This window comes from Carya illinoinensis, chromosome 8 (assembly GCF_018687715.1).
Source record: "Carya illinoinensis cultivar Pawnee chromosome 8, C.illinoinensisPawnee_v1, whole genome shotgun sequence".
Taxonomy (NCBI): domain Eukaryota; kingdom Viridiplantae; phylum Streptophyta; class Magnoliopsida; order Fagales; family Juglandaceae; genus Carya; species Carya illinoinensis.
The window spans coordinates 9521425-9545329 of record NC_056759.1 but is presented as its reverse complement, the minus strand read 5'-3'; the positions used below and the strand labels follow the sequence as shown (position 1 = coordinate 9545329).

At 37.2% G+C, this 23905-nt stretch overlaps 1 protein-coding gene across 13 annotated transcripts in view; it reads right to left on the bottom strand.

Moving 5' to 3' along the window:
• Window positions 1-19491, bottom strand: part of LOC122318252 (paladin) — a 34409-nt gene extending 14918 nt beyond the window's left edge. For 9 of the 13 annotated variants that reach the window (XR_006244771.1, XR_006244772.1, XR_006244773.1 and 6 more), the window contains exons 1-14: window positions 18979-19491; window positions 18058-18189; window positions 17648-17719; window positions 10420-10490; window positions 10196-10295; window positions 10006-10104; window positions 7354-7480; window positions 7123-7256; window positions 6980-7039; window positions 6558-6793; window positions 5889-6318; window positions 1615-1938; window positions 869-1471; window positions 519-692 (exon numbers count right to left, since the gene is read on the bottom strand). Coding sequence is in view for 7 of the 13 variants with exons in the window: in XM_043135459.1 (XP_042991393.1) it covers window positions 519-692; window positions 869-1471; window positions 1615-1938; window positions 5889-6318; window positions 6558-6793; window positions 6980-7039; window positions 7123-7256; window positions 7354-7480; window positions 10006-10104; window positions 10196-10295; window positions 10420-10490; window positions 17648-17719; window positions 18058-18189; window positions 18979-19128 (2712 nt within the window). In the remaining 6 variants the exon portion in view is untranslated. The remainder of the gene's footprint in view (window positions 1-518; window positions 693-868; window positions 1472-1614; window positions 1939-5888; window positions 6319-6557; window positions 6794-6979; window positions 7040-7122; window positions 7257-7353; window positions 7481-10005; window positions 10105-10195; window positions 10296-10419; window positions 10491-17647; window positions 17720-18057; window positions 18190-18978) is intronic. The other 4 variants (XR_006244769.1, XR_006244770.1, XM_043135457.1 and 1 more) reach the window with 1 other exon arrangement.
• Window positions 19492-23905: the final 4414 nt, after the last annotated feature.

Here is a 23905-nt window from a genome sequence, read left to right as displayed (position 1 = left end):
TAGGCTTTCATCAGCAAAACATAGAAGAGTCCAAACTCCAAGGAAAATGAGTTGAATCAATGGCTTAGCAGTCAACAAACCTATCAACTAAGCTTTCAGCGACGAATACCTTGGTTCAAATCATTTGCTGGTAAGGCACAGCTACCAATACCATGAGCTGGAAAAGGGAACATCTAATATCTGGATTTCATTTATCAAATTTTTTCAAAATATGAAATGATTAACCACTACAAGAAAAGATATTTGCACTTTGGGCATGGATTACCCATGCAGGAATCAAGATTCCCTCCAATTCACTTCACATCAAAAAGGGACGTTGAATGTGCATATAATACTAAACGACCAATTTAATCAGAAAGGAAGTTCCCATGGACCAAAAATGAATGTATTCCTAAAACTTGTGAGAAATGCTTATTCTACTTAGCATAATGATCCTGTACGTTCACATTGGAGATTTTCTTGTTATCTCAAGGGACAACAAATTTAATGATACTACTTGTTTCTGAATAATTATATACCTTGTAAACGTGTGGTGCACCATGAATCTGTATGTGGCTGGAAGTTCCTTGACCAGGAAAGAAATACATTTTAAGTATAGAGCCTTTCCCTAAAACAGAACCATTACGGGACTTAACAAGGGCATCCATCACCGCATCACCATGTTGGGACTCCTGTGGTACTCTCAAGCCCTCCTGAGTTTAAAATCATAGTGTGCAAGCATATCCAAGTCATTAAAAATAAAATGAGATAAAAATAACATATTAACAAAAAGAATGATGTTAAGAAACACAATATTTATTTATGGAGTCTCTGACTCTCCTCGCACAATAATAAATGAATCACCCTCAATAAATAACAGAGAACTTACAGAGATAGTGAAAAATCGCCCTGGTCTTAATCTTATGCTCCATTTCATTGCTTGGACCTCTGGTCTCTGATGCAACCAATTCTTAAATTTCATTCTGGATTCTCCTTGCCCACAAAACCCATCAAATGCTTCACTTCCAAGATATGCTGCAAAAGCAATTAAACGGAAGTACCGCTCCAAGTACTCAGCACCACGGTTCAATGCAAGCTTCCTTTCCCTAGGTTCAACATGCTGTTGATTGAATACCTTTCTATATTTCAGAACCGCTTGTCGTATGTTCTGCAGCGCAGAACATCTATCAATAATAGCATCCAAGGCCTCTCGGCACTCCACCCCATTATCAAATAATCTTGTTATGTTCCACAACAAAAGGATGTCATTTATGCCAAAAACCCGACCTTGCTTCTTTTCAGATCTTACTTTTGTAGTACAGGAGGTTAATTCAGCAACGCTACCTCCTGCTTCCTCACCACTTGAAGTACCACCATTCTCCTCTTCATTGGCCATATCATCACGCAAGATTTTTATAGGTCTTCCATAATCAATTCGAAGTTTCAGAAGGCAAGCAATTACTGTACCAGTAGTTGTCCTTCCTCTACCCATCTGCCAATATAAAAACCATATATAAGGTGAATAAATGAGAAGAAAATTAAAGAAAAAAAAAAGGTGGGACACACACACAGAATTATATGAACATCTAGATGCCCATGTAAAGCAAAATGAAATTAGAGAATGAAAACCTTAACCTGGCAATTGAAAACAAAAGCATTATCCTTGGAAGCAGAAGCAATATTCACTGCCAGTGTGTCAAAATCAGAACTTTTGGGAGCTTTACCATCAGTGATGGGCACGCGGGCATATTTTATGGGAAAACCATCAGCCTCCAAGTTTTTGAAAACCTCAAGTGGTGTCTGAATAGCATCAAAACTCACATGCTCCCAAGCATCAATTATCTGTCCATCATTTGTTTCATGAATAACCATTATAGCACCTCCATAATGTTCAGCTTCTCGAAGGATGTCTTCCTTTAAACGAGCTTCCATTCTCTCGACTCTCTCACGATCAATACCCTGAAAGCAGCCATAACCATTGCAACTTCACTTACAATAGAAAATAAAAGATGGTATTCAAAACTGCTTGTAGAACCAACAAAAAACAGGTGCATTTCAAACGAGAAATGTTCTGATGGTGTTGAATTCTATTTCTATCCTCGCCATGGATCTACAGGTTGAATCATGTTAGTTTTCTGGGACTTCCTTCAGAAAATAGACCCCAGAATATAGATTATTGGTCTTGTATTCGAGTCACGTAAGAGTACGTCCTTTGAGTCTAATGGAGCTAGGTGAGAGTTGGAAGATCCATATTTGTGTGATATTTCCATTACTAGAAACTTGCTCATCATTAATGTAGGTGAAAATCCAAAATGTATCTTTATCTGCTTATTTTCCTGTTATCACTAGTTATTTACAATTTTTATATTGGCCATTTAAACCCCAGATCTTGGGCCTTCAACCAGGAGCAATGAAAATGTTGGAGACCAACATGTTCTGTAACCTATTGATTCATTCATTTAACACTTCAAAAAGTCAACAACTTTTTAGTTTCCTGATGTAGCTTTTCTACTTTTTAAAATAGATGGTTTGTCATTGAGACATTATAAAGGAGTAATATCCATACTAGTGTAACCACACTAATTTGGAAGTGTCTACTAATAAACTCAACTCAGGGAAAGTGCTAGCCACATATGAGCTATAACCCCAAAAGAACCATTCAATTGAAACCTCCCTATAATCACTATAGAGCCTAATTTCACCTAGTAAGTAGTAAATATGGAACTTAGCATTCACGCAAATAATTATAACCTACCTACTATATGCAGATTATTCATATTCCCAATGTGTTACTGGAGTGTTACAAGCTCCTTATCTTAAATTCCTGACAAGAATGTCAGGGGCATGTTAAGCAGTGCTCCAGTTTCATATGGCCGGCCATATTAGGTAGCTCTAATACTATATGTAACAACCAGATAAAGCGCTAGCCATATCTGCGCTATAACCCCAAACAAACTAGTCAAAGTTACAAGTTACGTCTCTCGGAATTGTTATAAATCATATGCATTTATCCCTCCCAAATAACATGTGATCTTATTCACCACCCTCTTATACTTAATCAAAGGGATAAAAATCTCTCCACTTTGAATATTTGACGTCCTCTTCAGTCATTAAGTTATATATAGCACAGCTCAAGTCCCATACCCCATACTTCTGGCTGGGTTTAGTTTTGATACCTATGTTATGACCAAGGGAAAGCACTAGCCACATTTGCACCATAACCTTAAAAAAATCAGTCAATTGGAAGTTTCCCTAGAATCACTTAGGGAAATTATTTGCATAGTCCTAGTGTGTGCAAACCTTTTTTTTTTTTTTATAAGTAATAAACTTTATTGAAATGAATGAAACTAGGCAGAGCCCATGTACACAGGAAGTATACAAGATGAGACACCTAATTACATTCTAGAAAGCTGAAAAGAAAACAAAAACTCATGATCTCTCTCTTTAATACAATAGCAGAAAACCACTGAAAAAGAGAAGACACAAAAAAATTCCAGATATCCCCCACTGCTCTTTCCCTGTTGTTAAAACATCTGTCGTTTCTTTCTATCCATACACACCACAATAAGCACAATGGTATCATCCTCCAAGCCGCATCCAGTTGAGAGTTATTATGATTTCTGTTCCAGCAGGCTAAAACCTCCACCACCCTCTTAGGCATAACCCAACTCAGCCCAGCTCTACCAATCCATAAAGATATAGAAATGAAAAGACCGTGAAATTGAGAAGCATTAGAGAACATAAAGAACAAAATCACATAGAATTAGCTCAAACCCGCTTCGCAGCATTGCCTGAACAATTGGAATTATTTCTTTAGGCCAACAAGATGCAGCCTGACAATACACTCGATGTAAATAAACAAATGGAGAGCATGTGGGAAATTAAAGAAGCAAAAGAGAAAAAAAAAAAAAAAAAAAAAAAAAGAATAAAATCATGTAGCCTAGCTCAAATCCATTTCATGGCATTGCCTCACCCCTTGGAATTATGTATTTAAACCACTCAAATGCAGCCTGACAATACAGACCAAGTAGATAAGCAAATGAAAAGCATGTGAGAAATTGAGAAGCAGAAGAGGATATAAAGAACACCTTAGCTCAAACCAATTTCAGGGCATTGTAAGACCCCTTGAACTTATTTATTTAGGCTACGCAGATGAAGCCTAACAATAAACACAACATAGAAAAACAACTGAAAAGCAAGTGGGAAATTGAGAAGCAGAAGAGAACATAAAGAACAAAATCGCGTAGCCTTAGCTCAAACCCATTTCATGGCATTGCATGTGGAATTATTTATTCTGACCACGCAGATGCAGCCTGACAATACACACAATGTAGATAAACAAATGAAAACCAAGGGGGAAATTGCGAAGCAAAAGAGAACATAAACAAGATCACAAAGCCTTTGCTCAAACCCATTTCATGGCATTGCCTGACCCCTTAGAATTATTTATTCAAACCACACAAATGCAGCCTGACAATACACACAAAGTACATAGGCAAATGAAAACCATGTGGGAAATTGAGAAGCAGAAGAGAACATCAAGAACGCCTTATAGCTCAAACCCATTTCATGGCATTGCATGACCCCTTGAAATTATTTATTTTAGGCCACCCAGATGCAGCCTGACAATACACACAATGTAGATAAACACATGAAATGCATGTGGAAAATTGAGAAGCAGAAGTGAACAAAAAAGAACAAAATCAAGTAGTCTTAGCTCAATCCCATTTCATGGCATTGCCTGACCCCGCAGAATTATTTATTCAACCTACACAAATGCAGCCTGGCAATACACACAAAGTAGATAGGCAAATGAATAGCATGTGGGAAATTGAGAAGCAGAAGAGAACATAAAGAATGCCTTAGCTCAAACCCATTTCATGCCATTGCCTGACCCCTTGGAATTATTTGTTTAGGCCATGCAGATGCAGCCTGACAATACAAACAATGTAGATAAACACATAAAAAGCATGTGCGAAATTGAGATGCAGAAGAGAACGGAAAGAACAAAATCACATAGCCGTAGCTCAAACCCATTTTGTGGCATTGCTTGACCCCTTGGAATTATTTATTTAGGCCACGAAGATGCAGCCTGACAGTACACACAACACAGATAAACAAATGAAAGCATATGCGAAATTGAGACGCAGAAGAGAACAAAAAGAACAAAATCACATAGCCTTAGCTCAAACCCATTTCGTGGCCTTGCCTCACCCCTTGGAATTATTTATTTAAACCACGCAAATGCAGAAGAGAACATAAAGAACAAAATAGCATAGCCATAGCTCAAACCCATTTCATGGCATTGCATGGGCCGTTGAAATTATTTACTTAGGCAATGCAGAAGCAGATTGAAAATACGCACAATGTAGATAAACAAATGGAAAGCATGTGGAAAATTAAAAAGTAGAGAAGAACATAAAGAACAAAACCACAAAGCATTCACTCAAACCCATTTCATGGCATTGCCTGACCCTTAAGAATTATTTATTTCAACCACACAAATGCAGCCTGACAATACACACAAAGCAGACGAGCAATTGAGCTAATGCAACAGTCCAAGTAGAAAAAGAAACTTTAGACGGTGCACAAACCTTCCAAATGCTCTTCCACGGAAAAAAAAAAAAAACATGCTGTTGGGCAGACAACACCTAGGACCCACTTGAAAAAACCCACTTTTTCATGGTGGGTCTCACTTTTTTCAAAGGGACTATGTGCACACCCTAGGACCATATCTAGCATTACCACTCGAATCACTTATAAAGTCAGTTTCACCTATTAAATAGCCAATGCGAGACTTAGCACCCATGACTACTTTTATAACCTAAATAAAACATATCCACCCATAAATAATAAATAAAACACAATAACAAACTTAACATAGACATAGCATAAATTATAGATTGTACCGTGTATTCCCGCATGTTTTTATAAGGTCTTTCAACCTCACGAAGTACAAATGGTTTTCCATTGATGTAAATTACAGGTTCTTCTCTCATGTTGTGCCACAAAACAGGGCGACCACCTTCAGAACTGCCAATCCTCTGAATAACTGATCGAATTCCATCAATTGTTGGATTTGCCACCCCATAAACTGGGAACCCAGGAACTTCTCTAAAATTAGGCGCACCCTCCACTCTCTCTGGTAAACTTTGGTTTTGACAACCAGGACAATGGTCACTTTTTAGAATAGTTTGACTCCCAAGGACCTCTCCATTTCTCAGGGCAGCAACTACACCCATCTCACGAGGGCGGCTGTCATTAGATTCAGCAATCTTCATCAGTGATGGCTTCAAAGTTGCATATCCAAGTGCTCCCATTGGATCTCTCCTGAGCAATCTGCAACAATGCATAATCACAATTAAGAAAAGGAAGTTGTTCTAAACAAGAATCTATCTAAACAAAAGGAATCCATTGAAGACAATTTATCACAACCAGATATCCATCAATTATTCGATAGATGCTTTGTACAAGTGATAGGAAGACTAATTATCACGCAATGAACTCTAACAGGGTCAATATTATTCTGTATACACCATTATGGCACATACACTCTCTGAAAACTTTATTTATTTTACCTGCGAATGATGCTATACAGTTCTGGCCTTGCTCTCATCCAGTCAGAAAAAGTGCTATGACCAAATGAACTAGAACGGAGAAATTCTCTCTCTGAATGAATATATACAGCAAAGCATATAAGAAAGTAGTATCTTTCCAAGTATTCCACAAAAAATGAAAGTGACGCCTCCCTTTTCATCTCATCTGGTTCACGCAGAATACTATTGCGATAAGTGGCAATTGCTTCACGTAAGTTCTGTGATTTGATTTGAAGAAACATTTAATATGACATGAAAAATAAACCTCACAGCTACAAATAAAATATTGAAGCAGCAATTAAGGCAACAAGATATGATAGGAAAAAATTATTTCAGAAAAACCACAAAATTAGAACACGAACTTCCAAACTATAAAATAAAGAAGTAACATTCGAGAATCAAACCTGCATTGATGCACACTTGTCAATGACTCTATCCACCTGTCTTTTCCCTTCAACACCACCCTAAAGACATTTTACTATTGGTAAGCATTCAAAAAATAAAAAATAAATATTGATCAAGAGCAACAAAATCAAATGTCAAATACCTCTAATACCCTGATCAAGCTTCTTATGACTGCATATTCTCCTCTACGAATTGCCTCTTCTGAATTTGGAAAATGGTCAACAACATTAGGCCCCAAGTCACAAACTGTCCCAACGGAATTGGTTCTTGGAATACCTGTTTCATATAAATACAACTTACACCATTAAAAGATGTTACCACCATAAGATGTGGAAATTGGTTAAAAATAAAGCACAAAAATTAACGGTGCTACCAGAAGCTCCAATTCGGTTAAAATATATCAAAGTTGCAATCACCATCCCAGTTGTAGTACGTCCACGTCCCATTTGACAGTTGAAAATGATCTCTGTGTTTATGTCAGCTTGAGAAATTTTATGAACCTGAAAACAGAATGAAGAAAATTAATCCAATCCAAAAAACCCCATTGAACTGGTCCTTAAGTCAAACCCCAGAATGAACTAACCATAAATGAAATATTCTATCACATAAAGGTGTCCAACAATGTCAAAGAATACTTAAAAATAAAAAATAAAAAAAACAACATCAAAGAATCATCATTGCCTCACTGAATGTATTCAAATCAAATGCCAATAGCATACCAACAAATATCTTTTTATATATTTCTTTTTAAAAATAAATACAATTAATTAAATAGAGTGCAAGAGAGGGCACAATACAGGGAATAGTGTTACAAATTAACACTTCCAGAAATAAAAAGAGGGGTTCTCCCAGGATTGTGAATGACTTTTTTATTTGTAACCTCCAAAATAAGTTACAGTTTTTTCCCAATTTGACACTACATTTTTTAATTTTTTCCCCATATGACAATCCGTGGCCAAATTACAAGTCATTCAATGCGGCCTTGATGACTTTTGATTTCCAGATAAGATACACTATGTGAAGCCAACCAGAAAAGATAGGAGTGAAAAACATTGAATTTCCTGCTTTTGTTTTTTTAAATATACTTATCTATCCATTAAATGCAATGGTCTAGATAGGATTTCTTCGTTGCTGCTTAAGTATCTTGGTCTTTCATTGGGTGCCTCTCACAAATCTGCTTCCATATGGGATGGGGTGATTGAGAAGATCAAGAAAAGGTTGGCTGGATGGAAAAAGCTATTTTTGTCTGAAGGGGGATGAATTACTTTGATAAAGAGTATGTTTTCTAATCTTCCCACGTATTTTCTTTCACTTTTCCCTTAGCCAGCAGGGGTTGCAAAAAGAATTGAGAAAATTTATCGCAATTTCTTATGGGGAGGTATAGGAGAGGAAAAAAAATTTAATTTGGTTAGTTGGAACAAGGTTTGTCAACCAATTTCATGTGGAGGATTGGGGGTGAGAAAGATAAGGATGTTTAACAAAGAAATGGCTTTGGAGATATTATTTAGAGGGAGATGCTTTATGGAAGAATGTTGTTGCTGTAAAATGTAGGAGCGGGGGGGGGGGGGGGGGGGGGTGGGGTTGGAGAGATTGGTGTTTTAGTTAAGATAGAAGAGCATATGGGGTGAGTTTATGGAAGTTCATTAGGAAAGGTTGGGGGAAGTTTTCGAAACATATTACATTTAATATGGGGGGAGGGAAGATGATTCTTTTTTGGCATCATATTTGGTGTGGGGAATCAGCTCTCAAATCTGATTTTCCCTCTCTTTTTAGGATTGCAAGGGATCAAAATGCTGCTGTGGCAGATTATTTCCAACATACTGATAATAATATTCTGTGGAATGTTGATTTTATCAGAGGTAAATGACTGGGAAGTGAATGATGTTTCTGACTTTTAGGGAAGAATTTATAATTCAAAAGTGATGCAGGGAAGAGAGGACAGTTTACTGTGGGACCATGCTGGAAAGTCCAGGTTTTCTGTTAGTTCTTTCTATAAGGTGCTGACTTGTCATTCTGGTCGTGATTTCCCTTGGAAAACCATTTGGAGAGTGAAGGCTCCTACTAAGGTGGCGTTTTTCAGTTGGGTGGTACCTCAGAAAAAGCGGTATGTGCATTGCTGATTGGTGTGTCATGTGCAAGAAGGATGGTGAATCTGTAAATCATCTCTTTCTTCATTTTGAGGTGGCAAAGTCTTTATGGTATGAGGTTTTGAGTCAGACAGGTTTATATTGGGTGATGCCAAAGGAAGTAGTGGATATTCTAGCATGTTGGAGTGGTTTTGAGGGAAGGAAATGTGTAGCTGCCAGATGAATATGATTCCTTTGTGTTTAATGTGGTGTATTTGGCTGGAAAAGAATGAGAGATGTTTTGAAGACAAGAGTGTCCTCTCAGAGAACTTCGGAATTTTTTCTTTGCTACTTTATGTTTGTGGGCTAGGATTTTCTTAGGGATGATGATAATGTACTGAATCTGTTTTTGTATGTTCCTGCTTCTAGAGTGTAGTAGGTATTTCCTTTGTATAGTTCCTGTGTACTTGGGCTGTGCCTATTCTTGGTAATAAAATCTCTTATTAATTATCAAAAAAAAAAAAAAAAATCTTTACTCTATACAAGTCTTTTGACAATCTAGACCAAGCAATATTTGATGGTTAAGATCCTATGATGTTTTCAATTTCTGGAGTCTGCTTATGCTTTTAAGCATTTTGGTTTTTTTTTTTTTTTTTTTTTTGGTTGTTGTTGTTATTGATAGGTAAGCATTTTGGTTTGATTAAAAAACATAAGCACAAAATAGGAAAACACAAGTTGCATCCAGATTCTCATTGACATGGGAACAAGGCAGTAAAAGAATGAGTCCTATTACTTTCATTCACTTAGGTAAACTTGATCCAAATAATGCATCAAATATAGCACAGAGGAATTAATAAAAAGAAAAATGGGTGACTTGTAATCCCATGCCAGCACGTACTTCACAAATTAACTTAATCTAAATCTTCATTCAATGTAAATATTAAAACATCAAAACTCACCAAACAATCAAAATCCGCCTCCTTTGGTGATTTTTCATCAGTTACAGGAACACGTTCATAGTCAACAAGGAACCCCTTTACTTGCAGTTCCTCGTACACCTATGCCAAGGTAATAGGGTTAAATAACTTTAGAGAAACACGAGGAAAAAAACCTTTCTCCTGAATCTGAGATGAGTTCCAATGGAAATACCTCCAATGGTGTCTTTACAGAATCACAAGACACCGGTTCCCACTGGTCCACCATATGACCATCTGGTAGCTCATCATTGACAAGGATTTTATTTCCGTATCTGTTTGGTCAGATGCGTGAATAAAGGTTTCCATCATCCAAATCAGGAGGAATACATGGTAAGGATAACTGTGAAACATATGTATGACAACATAGATGCTACAGAGTGCATCAATAGAATGTACCTCGCAGCTTCCATCAAGATATCGTCTTTCAATCGAGCTTCCATTTGTTCAACTCTAGCCCTGTTGATTCCCTGAATAACATTAAGAAGTCACAATCAAGTTTAAAAAATGACTTAAATTACAGTAATGATTACTTTAGTTTTGCTCACAAACCTGCATATGCATGCGTGTGTATACATCTATCTATCTATGAATAAATGGGTACCATTATATGCAGATAAGTGATACCTAGGGATATCCAAAAAGGATTTCATTTTTACTTGTTACGAGTTTGTATTTTGTAAGCCTAGTGAAAGGATTTGCATGCCCATATGGTAAGCCTAGTGATGGCATCCTACCCTCTTCTACCCCCAAACCATCACTAAGTGCACCAACTCTAAGGTACATTTGGTGAATGAGATTGGATAAGAAATTCGCAAAACTTCTTCCAATTTCCTTCCCAAACATCACTCAAACATAAAACACTTTTCAATTTCAAATCTTCAAGTGTGTACTACCAGGACCTCGGTGAAGAAAAGTTTTCTCTTTTCCCTCTGGTGGGTTTCTAGTGCTTGTAGTGGAGTGTTCGTGTTTGTTCTTAGGGAGATATGGGTACTACGAAGCAGGTAGTTATTGAATCTAAAGTTTTTGAGGTAGTAAGGGATGGTAGGTTTATATTTTTAACTAAGAAAGGATGAAAGGTGGTGAAAGAGATTAGGCTGGGGCTAGGTTCGGTAAGGTGGCTCATCATAGCCCTGGAGGACTGCTTGAAGGTTGGGAGGAAGGAGTTCTATTCTGCACATAGAGAAGGAGATAGGGGCTTAGTTGTTCAGCGATGCCATAACTCAAGAGGTAGCTTCATGGCTTTAATGGAGTATGGTGGGGGTGGGTATAGGAATTTCTTATTCATACTAGAGGATAGGGAGGGAAGGGGCTGGAGGAGGTTGGCAGAGGTTATGAGGGAGGCCTGGTAGTGCAGGTGGTTCGGTGTTCTAGCCACCATAGCAACCACCATTTCGGTCGTACAAGGAGGCTCTGCTTCCCCAAGGAAGTGTCAAGGGTTGCCATAACTCTAACACTAAGGCATGCTCGAGAGAAGGGGTACGCCTGCAAAGGAGTGTCAATACTTCCATAGGAGCCCAAGCAAGAGAAGAATGTGGCAAAGTGGATGTTGGTCTGAATGAGGAAAGTGAGTTGCGTGTTTTGAAAAAGATGAAATGTCAGATAGATAAGCTGCAAGATAATATTATTTGGATGATATGGTGTGTAGAGAAGAAACAAGGGATGGGCTTGGGTTTGGGTGTGATTTGTGGCCCAAGTGAGGTTCAAAAGCAGGGCGTGGATGTGTTGGGTAAGGCTCAGGTGAGTGGGCCTCAGAAAGGGAAGAAGAGCTGCGGGGGCCTTGAAGGAGAGGCGAATTGGAAGGGAAAGAATGTGGTTTATGGGCCGGGCCAAGTCTAGCAGGAGAAAGGCCAGTTTTAAACTTATCGGGTGTAGGGTGGAGCCCAAAATTACTATACAAGGCCCAACTCTTGGCCTGAGTCTTACACAGACAGGGACAACAACTTGTGGCAACTTGGATGGTGGTCCATCGAAGGTAGTACAACCGCTGGAAGTGGAGATGGGGGAAATCGTGGATGCGGAAGGTCTTGAATTGTGCATTTATGAACAGGAAGACTCGGGTGTGGCTCAGGGAGAGCTATTACTGCCACAGAAAGCTTCGGCAAGCATTGGGACACCTTTGGATTTGCCAACATCCTTGGGTCAGGCTCAGTTAAGGTGGTGTGATGCTTTTATGGCTCACGGTGAGCCCTTGGAGGGCGTACGAGTAGATCCTTTAGTTGTTCTGCAAAGTGGGGGCTCATCGGATAAGGGGGAGTCAGATGGGGAAAGCCAATTGATGTTTTATGATCCCTGTAATTACTCAAACAAGGGGGAGGAGTTAACAGGAGAGGATCCTACCCCTATAAGTATGATCCCTCCTACTATTTCTTTGGATTGGGTATTGAAAAAGGTAGAAGAATTACAGAGTTGTATGGGGATTTCGTGTGAGGGCTACAAAGATCAATTTAACACATTGATTATAGCCATTGAGGCAGGACAACATGGTCAGGGTCTAAAAAAAATAGGGAGTTGAAGAGGTTGACGTGATCCATTAATTATGACGGAAATGAGGGGAGTGCAAGTCGTGGTAGAAATAAGGGGAGGGCTGGAACAGTTGTTAAATGAAGCCAAAAATTCTGAGTTGGAATGTTCAGGGCTGAACGAGATTAATAAACGCCTTCGAATAAAAGCCTTATTGAGGTAATGGAAAGTGGATATCATTTGTTTGCAGGAAACAAAGTTGAAGATTATTAATAGAAGAATTATTTGGAGTATATGGAGTTGTCAATATGTAGATTGGGCATACTTACCTTCGAAAGGGGCCTCAGGTGGAGTTTTGGTTATGTGGGATAAAAGGGTGGTGGGGAACACTGACAAGTTTGTGGGAGAAACTCGGTGGGGTGTCTTTTTAAAAATATAGATGATGGTTTCTTATGGGCTTTTGCTGGGGTATATGGTAGGGGTGGGCAGGGGGGGCCCGCCGCCCGCTGCCCCGCCCCCGTCCGCCCCGCCTCAGCATGGGCGGACGGAGTACCCCGCACCACACATGCCGGGGCGGGGTCCCCCACCCCGCATGAAACACACTAAGCGAGGGCGGGGGGCGGGCAGGGCTCAACCCCGCCCCGCTTTTCCCCCGCCCCGCACTTTATTTTATATTTATATATATACAATTTAAAAAATATATATTTATATTTTTCAAATTGTATATATATAAATATATATTACAATTTGTTAGACTTGTTTACAAGACAGTTAAGTCCCACATTGCTCAAGTAAGACTCTTGTATGGTCTTGGAGTTCTATATAAGGTGGCCTAGGGTGCCCATGCCATTTGCAATCTTGTGAACAAGTCTCACTCTCTTGTGATTCTTGTGAACAAGTTTAACAAATTTAAAAATTAATAACATAATTTTTATGTTATTAGTTTTTAAATTATTATTATATATATAAATTTTAATTTACGATTTAATTATATAATAATTTGGGTCTAAAAAACATATTTTTAGACCCAAAATTTTTTTTTAAGTGAAGTGGGCGGGGGGCGGGGCGGATGGGGTGTTCGCCCCGCCCCCCCTACACCGGGGCGGGGTGATGGATGGAATTTCCATCCCCCACATATGCGGGGGCGGGGTGCGGGGGCGGGGTGCGGGGAAGGGGTGCCCCCGCCCCCGCATATGCGGGTAGCACCCCTAGTATATGGTCCTAACTTGGATGGTGAGAGGCAGTTGCTTTGGGATGAGCTGGCTGGCCTAAGTGCTTGGTGGGAGGCTCCTTGGTGTATTGTCGGGGATTTTGATGTGATAAGATGTTCCATCGAAAGATCAGGGGAGGGAAGACAAAATCAAGCTATGGTGGATTTCTCGAATTTCATTTTTGAGTTAGGTTTGATGGGCATACCTTTAATGGGAGGTGAATTTACTTGGTCTAATAACCTAACGTGGTCAAAATTAGACAGATTTCTCATTTCTCCCTTGTGGGGGCTACAATACCCAGATTTAAGCCAAAAAAGGCTCCCCGAGGATATGCTCTGATCACTTTCCTGTAATGTTAGATTGTGGTGGTATTCAAGGGGGTAGAAGGCCGTTCAAGTTTGAGAATATGTGGTTAAAATCGGATGGGTTTGTGGAGTTGATTAGACAATGGTGGAATTCATACTTATTTGAGGGCAATCCGAAAAATATATTGGCCTACAAGCTGAAAGTTTTGAAGAAGGATTTGAATATATGGAATGAACAGGTATTTGGAGATGTAACATCACAGAAGAAGAGCTTATTTCAAGAACTACAAAGCTTGGAGGGTGTAGGGATGAGAACAACCGAAAAGATCAAGTAGTTTATGAACTTGAACAATTGACCCTTATGGAGGAGATCTCATGAAGGCAAAAGTCAAAGGCTTTGTGGCTTCGGGAGGAGGATAAATGCACAAAGTTTTTTCACCAAGTCGCTAATGCACATAGGCGGTTTAATTCCATTGAGTCCATGAACATAGATGGTGGTGCTTCCTCTGATCAGGTTGTGATAAAGGAGCATGTGGCTGGTCATTTTGAACATTTGTTGTCGAAACCGCATGCATGGAGGCCTACTATTGATGGGTTAGACTTTGAGGCTATTGATCAAAATAGTGCGGCTTGGTTGGAGAGACCATTTGAAGTGGAAAATGTACATCAAGTTATTCGGAAAATGAATAGGGATAAAGTTCCAGGGTCGAATGGCTTCACTATGGCTTTTTTTCAAACTTGTTGGGAAGTGGTGAGGGAGGATGTATCGCTGGTTTTTCAAGAATTTTTCACTTATGGAAAATTTGAGAAAAGCTTAAATGCTACTTTTATTGCTCTAGTCCCTAAAAAGGCCGGTGCAATAGAGGTCCAAGATCACAGGCCAATTAGTCTTGTGGGCAGTGTGTATAAGATGCTTTCAAAAGTTCTTGCCAACAGGATGAGCACGGTCACGATGAAGATTATTTCTAAGTCACAAAATGCCTTTGTGAGAAGAAGACAAATTTTGGACTCGGTTCTTATAGCTAATGAATGTTTGGATAGCAGGATCAAGTCGGGAGCTCCAAGTATTATAGGCAAACTAGATATAAAGAAGGCATATGATCATGTTAATTGGGATTTTCTTATATATATATATATATATATATATATGCTAGGGAGATGTGGGTTTGGAGAAAGATGGAGGAAATAGATGAGGCACTGTGTGTCAACGGCTCGTTTCTCGATTTTGGTGAATGGACATCCAGTAGGCTTTTTTAACAGTTCAAGAGGACTACGCCAAGGTGATCCATTATCACCCCTCTTGTTTGTTCTAGTAATGGAGGTGCTAAGTAGAATGGTGTCGACTGCAGTAGAGGTAGATTTTTCTCAGGTTTCTCTGTGGGAGATATCCACGGCTCTACCATTATTTCTCACATTTTGTTTGCAGGTGACACCTTGCTATTTTGTGAGGCCAATGCAGGGCATATACAATCTTTGAAAGCCATCTTACTTTGTTTTGAAGCAGCATCCGGGTTTAAGATTAACCTTGCTACGACGGAGATGGTTGCGGTTGGAGATGCATACAATATTAGGGGTTCGCTAACATTCTGGGTTGTGTGGTTTCTTCGTTGCCTTTGAAGTGCCTTAGTCTTCCATTGGGGGCTCCTTTCAAAGCTAAGTCAATTTGGGAGGTGGTGGTAAAAAAATTTGAGCGAAGGCTGGCTGGGTGGAAAATGTTGTATTTATCTAAAGGGTGTAGATCACACTTATCAAGAGCACTTTATCAAACCTTCCAACATACTACCTTTCTTTATTCCCCTCCTCGCTAGCAATACATTGAGAATGGAGAAAATTCAGCATGATTTTTTGTGGAGTGGAATAGGTGATGAGTTTAAATTCCACTTAGTGAGGTGGGACATGGTTTGCTCCCCTTTGAGAGACGGTGGTTTAATGTGAAGGTTTTCAATAAGACTCTATTAGGTAAATGGTCGTGGCGTTATAACTATGAGAGGGGGTCTTATGGAAATGGGTGATTGACACAAAATATGGTAGTGAACAGGGGAGCTGGTGTTCTAAAGAGGGCAGGGGGGCTTATGGAGTGGGGCTATAGAAGTATATACGGAAAAGCTGGTGCTCCTTTGTTAGTAATACTCGATTGTGGGTGGGGGATGGCAGTAGGATCAGCTTTTGGAAGGATGTGTGGGTGGGAGACACGGCCTTGAAGGAAGTTTATCCCACGATTTTCTATATTGCAATGGAAAAAGAAGCTATGGTGGCTGATTTGCGGGTAATCAATCAAAGTTCTTAGGAGTGGAACATTAGTCTCACTAGTGATGCCCATGATTGGGAAGTGGCTATTTTGATGGAGTTTTTGAACTTGATGTATGACACTCCTATTGCTGCCACAACTGAAGACTTGCTGGAATGGAGACCCTCAAGGAAAGGGAAGTTTTCAGTACGCTCCTTTTATGACTCTATTACCATACAACAAAGGCACAACTTCCCTTGGAAGAACATCTGGAGGAGTAAAGCACCAACCAAGACTGCATTCTTTGTCTGGACAGCAACTCTAGGGAAGATTTTGACCATAGATAATCTAAGACAACGTGGCCTTATAATCACGAATTGGTGTTGTTCGTGCAAAAATAGTGGTGAAACGGCGGACCATCTACTTTTACATTGTGATTTTACCTGAGATATTTGGAACTACTTTTTTAGCAGAATGGGAATAGCATGGGTAATGCCGGGCAAAGTGGTTGAACTATTAGCCAGCTGGAGAGGGATCACTGGGACACCTCAAATTGCAGCCGCGTGGAAAATGGCTCCTTTATGTATTTTTTGGTGTATATGGTGTGAAAGAAATGATAGGCTTTTTGAGGATAATGAGCATTCCTTGGATGAGTTTAGGAGTTTCTTCTGGAAGACTTTGTTTTTGTGGGCCATTTCTTTAGATTTGAATGGTCTCAGCTTCCATGATTTCCTTGTAACTGTTTCTAGTTCTTAAATAGGTGTATTCACATGTATACGTCCAGTGTACCTGGGCTATGCCTATCTTTATATCAATGAGATAACTTATTACTTATCAAAAAAACTTTTTCATCTAATCATTACAATTTTTACAAACTTCAAAACAAAACACAAAAATCAATATAACTTTTCAAACTTCAAAACAAAAATAATATTAAACCATTTCTCTCTCATTTCCCAACCTTTTCTCTCTCATTTCCCAAGACTCAATAAAGCATCTTAACACAAACCATTTCACTACTATTCACAGAATTCTGAGATATTCCATGAGTCCAAACAAGCCCCAAGTAAATCAATAGATCATCTTGGTTTATAAACAATAACAGCGTAATGAGACCAAGTTTTAAAATGATATGGATAAAAGTGTCTCCAGTTGGAGCAGCATACAAATATGTCTATATGATGTATCTATGGTATGTATCGTGTACAAACATAGTTTATAAACTATAAACTAAAGCATTTTAAAATACTTGCAACACCAAGCCCCAAGCAATAGCATAAAACATCACATTCAAGCACTAGTAATTCCAGAATCTAATACCACAGCAACAAGTGCTAGCATGAAATTATTCATAGTCTGAACACAAAGCTACAAAGGCAAGAACTTAGAATATTGATGAAAAGATATGCCAATTCAGTTACCGTATACTCAAGGTTGGAGAAGGGCTGTTCCACATCACGCAAAACAAAGGGGCGCCCATTGATGTACACTACCTGTTGCAATAATAGAAATAAATTGGAACACAAGAGAGGGCCTATATTTTCAATGAGGCTTGGAACTTCAAAGTGACTAACTTCTGATTGAACTATTTTAACACAGGAATACTGTGAAATGTTCATGTTCTCAAATGGTTTCTTTTGGACTCCTGGAATATAAAATGAAATCTCTATCTAGCATCTGTACATCTGAGCCCAATATTGAGCAAAATTTAATGCTTTAAAAGATGACTGTCATTTGTTGAATTAAGGCATGAGCCAAAATTAACTATTGGATATTTCTAGGACGAAATTGTAATTGAAAAGGAGAGTTTCATGGTAACAGATGAATTTACTGGTTCCTCACGAAGGTTAATCCAAAGAACTTGTGCTTGCTTGCCATCTACTTGAGCCCCAATATGCTTTAGAACATTGCGGATTCCATCAATCATTGGTATTGCAACACCATGAACACGTAATGAGTCGGCCTATTAATAGGAACAATAAAATATAAACGAAGAAAATATGTACTCAGAGACATTAATTACAACAACATCATCTCAGAGCATATTACAAAGGCGTACGTCCACAGATACAGGCACTCCATAATGTGCATATGAATAAAACTTAGTCTTATGTCTAGCCAAGACCTTGTTAGACAAAAGAATACAACCAGTGACCTCAGAAAAAAGATAGTCACACACTTAAACTGACAATGATATGCGTACCTAAACTATTTCTTTATTTCATAATTGGGTTTTGACATTAAGAAAGATTGGTGGAATTAAAAAAGGAGGATAGATAAACTGAACGAGTCACAAATTGGTCGCTCTCAAGATGCATTTCCCGAGGTTATAGAAATTGGGTGGAAATCTCCAACATGTGAGTAATGGCAGTTTTTGAGGGTAAGATAGTGGTGAGGCACCAATAGAAAATGTAAAATTCGGAGCTATCAAAGAACATCTAGCATGCAGAGCATAACAATTAGCGGGCAAGTGGCACTTCAAAAAAGAAAACACTGCTCCAACTTTTGGGGAAAATAACAAATCGTTTTGGAAAAGAAAAGATGTCGTCCTTGGAGGGAACCGACAAGAGGAACAATTCGTGTGTTGGTTTGGATAAGACAGTGAAAATATCCTAGATTCATCTCAGAAAGTATATTACTGCAAAAGAATCAAACAAAGAAATGGAAACAAAATATATGAATAAATCAAAATAAGGGAAGAGCAACAAGATATCCAAGAAAATTTTACCAAAAGAAAGAAAGGGGGATAAACCTGACGATAATTGGGAGCACCGTCGATCTGGGGAGACAAGCGTTTGTTCTGGCAGCCAGGAAAATGGTCGCTCTTGAGAATGGTCTTCTTACCCAGCACTGATCCCCCTCTCAGCTTCATCACCTGCTCCGGCTCCTTCGGTATCGACATTGCGGTTTCCTAAACTTTCTACGCACCCGAACGAACACTTTCCACGGTTCTTGAACTACCCAGAATGAATAGATAAAAAAGAAAGAAAGGACAAGAAACTCCTAATTTGGGAAGTGATAGAGATGGATAGAGAGAGAAATTTTTCTGCTTATTTATCACCCATTTCTCTTCTACTTCTGTTTGTTTCAAAGCATGCGCACAGCAAAGAGTTCCCGACGGGTCCCGAGTCCTGACCCTTTGCAACGTGAAACGTACGTGAATATAGAAACAAGTCTTTATCTTTATTTCCTATCCTGTGATTCTGTCAATTAGCGTCTGCCCTGAATGTTCTTTCCACCCAGCCTCTGGATGCTTAACCGCCCATCACCAAGTGCCACCCCTCCCTACTTTCTTTCCCTTTTGACTTTTCTAATTTCTTTTGAATTTTTTATAAAATCTCTCTTAAATTATACCTCAACTGATAAACATCTTGTAAAAGCCTTTTTATATTTCAGCTTTTTATTTTTTTTTTCCAGTTTTATTTTTTAGTTTCTGTTAATAATATTTTTTACCCTTTTTCAAGGGCTGATAAATTGACCAAAAATTGTGATTAACCCACAAAGTTATTATAGTGATATGTTTTAATGATAGAGCACCAAAACATGCAGATGATATGATATACATGAAAATGCTTACAATCTGTTTATATACTCAAATTTATTATTTATAATTCGGTGTACTTGCTTGAGATTTAAAAAAAAAAACCTCTTGATTTTTAAATTTTTATACTAATTAATGTGAAATGTTTTTATACCAGTGATGTGTTTAATATGTCAATGAACAAGTTTACAGACATATTTTATAACTGAAAATTATTATATATACAAAGAGATTATATAAAATAAACTCACAAATTAATGTAATTTTATGAAATTCATTATATCTATTTTTAAAATCTAACATATCACATCAAATCATATTAATTTATAAATTTATTTTTATATAATCTTTTTATGTCTAAAGTATTTTTCTTTATAATTATATTTTCGTTAACAATTAATAGTCATGCATTTATTAGCAAACCCTTATCTTGAACTAATCCACCAAACATCTACAAAGCATAATTAATGCATGCATAAGTATTATGTCTTGACAACTTTTTTTTCAATTAACAAGACACTACAAGAAATTGCTTATTTGCAAATAGTCATTTTTTGTAGCAAATGAGTCTATTTTCAACACAAATAATCCTTTTTGTGGCAAACAACTGGTCACAAATACCTGTTTTTCTTCCTGTGAGACAACACGTACAATCTCATACTAACATATTAGGGATGTATATTCCTATTATTACCTCCATGACTTTTCCATCTCTTTTTTATTTCTATAAATATATGACCTAAAAATGCTACATATATGATATATGTATGTATGTATGTCCCATACACATTACAAGAAATTTTTTTACATATAGTCAGTTATTTACAAAGAAAATAACTATTTATTACCAAAATGAATATATTATCATCGCAAATAATTATTTCTGCAGTAAATAATTTTATTACAAATAATCATTTTTATTGCAGTGAAGTAAGTTTTGTGTTGGTTATTTATACTATATTGTACAGATATACCGCCATTAAATGGGATGGTGACCTGAAATTTTAGTTTGGTTTAGAGGTATTCCCAATCTCAAGATCGATCATTGCTCTTGGATCGTTTAAAATCAATGATATCGTTGATATTCTCTCTTTTAAATTAAAGAGATCGAGCAAAACCACAATATAAAAGATTAACTACGTAATTGCTGCATGCTTGCATGGTTGGTTGATATGATCCAAGTGCTTCGCGATCACCCTAGCTAAATTGATCATTCCCAGCTTGATGCATGGTGATGATGGCTTGATATATATTTATATATATATATATATATATGCTTTCCTTTTGGGGTCATAGCTCCTAAAACAGTGCTCAACTGCTCTTTGAATTTCCTCATCACACGCGTTCCGATGCTTTGGATTATATATGCCTGCATGCATCGCGCGCTTCTCCATCCTATATCACGCCCTCCATACCTTTGAGTACCTGTGTATATATATATATATATATATGTTGATTGGTCTTTTCAAATAATATTATTTTAAAAAAATATTATATATACAAAAAGATTATATAAAATAAATTTACAAATTAATGTGGTTTTATAAAATCTGTTATATCTATTTTATAATAATAATATCTTTACAATTTGATGTATCACATTAAATCATATTAGTGTGAGTTTATTTTTATATAATTTATTTGTAATTAAAATATTTTTCATTATTTTAATGTGATTTTATTGGCAATATTTTCTCAAAAGGGATCGATGCCTTTATATAGGGGTTAACAAATAAACCGCTATCCCGAACCGGCCGATTTAACCGACCCGAACCGACACAAAAAGCCCGAACCGTTCCAGTATTCTTCGGAAGCGGAAATGGCCGCACCCGTTTATGACCTAATCGAAAATTACCCGATACCCGTTTCTCTCACTCTCTCCCCCTTGCTCATAAACCCTAGCAAGCAAGCATTTGTCGAATACATGATGATCTGAAACCAAATGGAAGCCACTTCAAAACAAATTCGCAAGATCTCAAATAAATACAAAACAACTGAGCCCACGTATTTCGGTGACCGTTAACGACAACGAGAAATCCATGGATGATTTGAATCAAGGGTTTTTCTTTTTTTTTTAATAAACTGCAGAAACTCTAATGGGTCAAACGGACACTCAAAGCCCTACAAATACCATGAATAAAATACAAGGTACCTGCCATGAAACAACCCACATCTCGCCCTCCTCATCCCAACTGTACAACCGAAGATTACCATCGTAATCAACTGTCAATCTTCTATGCAGCAATTGCCCGTAGTCAGCTAACGAAAATTTATCGGAAGAACTAAAGTTCCCGAAGGAATCAAGCACTAGTATTTTAACTGATGTTGTACGCGAACCTTCCAGCTTGCCAGTGAAGAACCCATGGCCTGAACCAGTAAATACTGAAAACTTTAGCCCTATCATAAAGAAGGCAGAGTACATTATCATTATCGAAAAGAAGCTTGTAGAAGCCAGGGGAATGTTGGTCTGGGTTCGGCTTGAAAGCGAAGAAGGTGAACCGTTTGGGTTTGGGTTCGGGTATTTGAAGAGAGAAGGTGTGAAACAAACGTATTATAGCATACCAAATAAATTAAAATGGAAAACCCGAAACAAAACGGATCGGGTAAACGAGTAACGGGTAACGGGTAACGGGTCAGGAAAGCCATATTCGGTAGTGGAAACAAACGGGTAGAGTTGGAATAATACTAATACGGTCCGGGCCAGGTCGGGTGAACAGGCCTACCTTTATATTTGGAGAGAGAGAGAAGAGCTGGTAGTACCGATGATGGCATTGCAACAGCAGGCATGCAATGCAGGAATGTATCACATTCATTTCGAGCCAAGCGAGCACGTCCTAGCTAGCTAGCAAAGCCGGCCTTCTGGTAATGCAAAATTAGCAGCGGACCTCCAAGAAGAGGCTGAGTTTTATGAATTTCTCCTCACCATTAACATCGTACAGGTGAAATTAAAATACTTGAGACGATGCATGAAAGACGTTCGATCTCTAAGGTCGGATATCATATTTCTCCCCCAATCAGAAAATTCATGTCTTTTGATATATAGGATAGTATATAATCCCAGAAATCATATTTAATATAATCGGGCCTGCCAATTAGCAGACTCTATTGGAGAAGATTACATGTCATGAGTTGCAACGTCCGAATAAATAGGTTTACCAATCTATATTGCATGGAGATTCGTTCAATACGAATTCAGATGATACAATAATTACAGTGAACGGTTCCATAACTATAAATTTAGATATAATTTTATAATTTAATATATTAATTTATGAGTAATACTACTTATTATTTTAATTATCGAAATCTTTACAATATCTTATAATGTAATATTAAATAATTAAAAATTATATTTAATATTAAATCATAAGAAGATGAGAATTAAAATAATAAATATATTTTTTCTTAATTTATAATTTTATTTTTATATAAAACATTTTTTATTCTTAACATTTCTCTCAATCAAATCAACCACGATTAGCTATGTCAAAACCTGGGTGCATAACAAAATCACGTCATATCAAATCAATTTATCAAGTTGAACTCTTCATTTACTCTAACGGCATGTTGTTGAATTGGTTGTTAGCATATCTATTAGCTTCTTAGACTACTTTTAAAAGTATACGAGGTATTATTCAGAATATTTAATTATTAATTATTATTTATTATTTATTTACTATTATTATTTAATATTCTATTTTTTTTTTATTATTCATAATTATTCTCAATACTTTTTACTATTCAAACACATCATGTTATTTAAAAAATACTATAATTATAAAAAAAAATTTATAAAATTAACTTTATAAGATTTGATATAAAACATTAAATTATAAAATTATTTTATTATAAAATAGATCTAACATATCATATAAAATCACATCAATTTATAAATTAACTTTTATAAAATTTTATTATAATATTTCTCATATAACAAACTCTTTAACCTTAATACTCTAATTATACTTTGAGGCTAAGCTTGGATATAAAAATGTTTCAACTTATTTAATCACATTATTATAATTTTTTTAAATTTACACATAAAATATAATAAATAATTTAATTTTTTTAAATCACAAAATAATAATAATAATAATATTAATATTACAATTTAATATTATTATTGTTGGAAGATTTT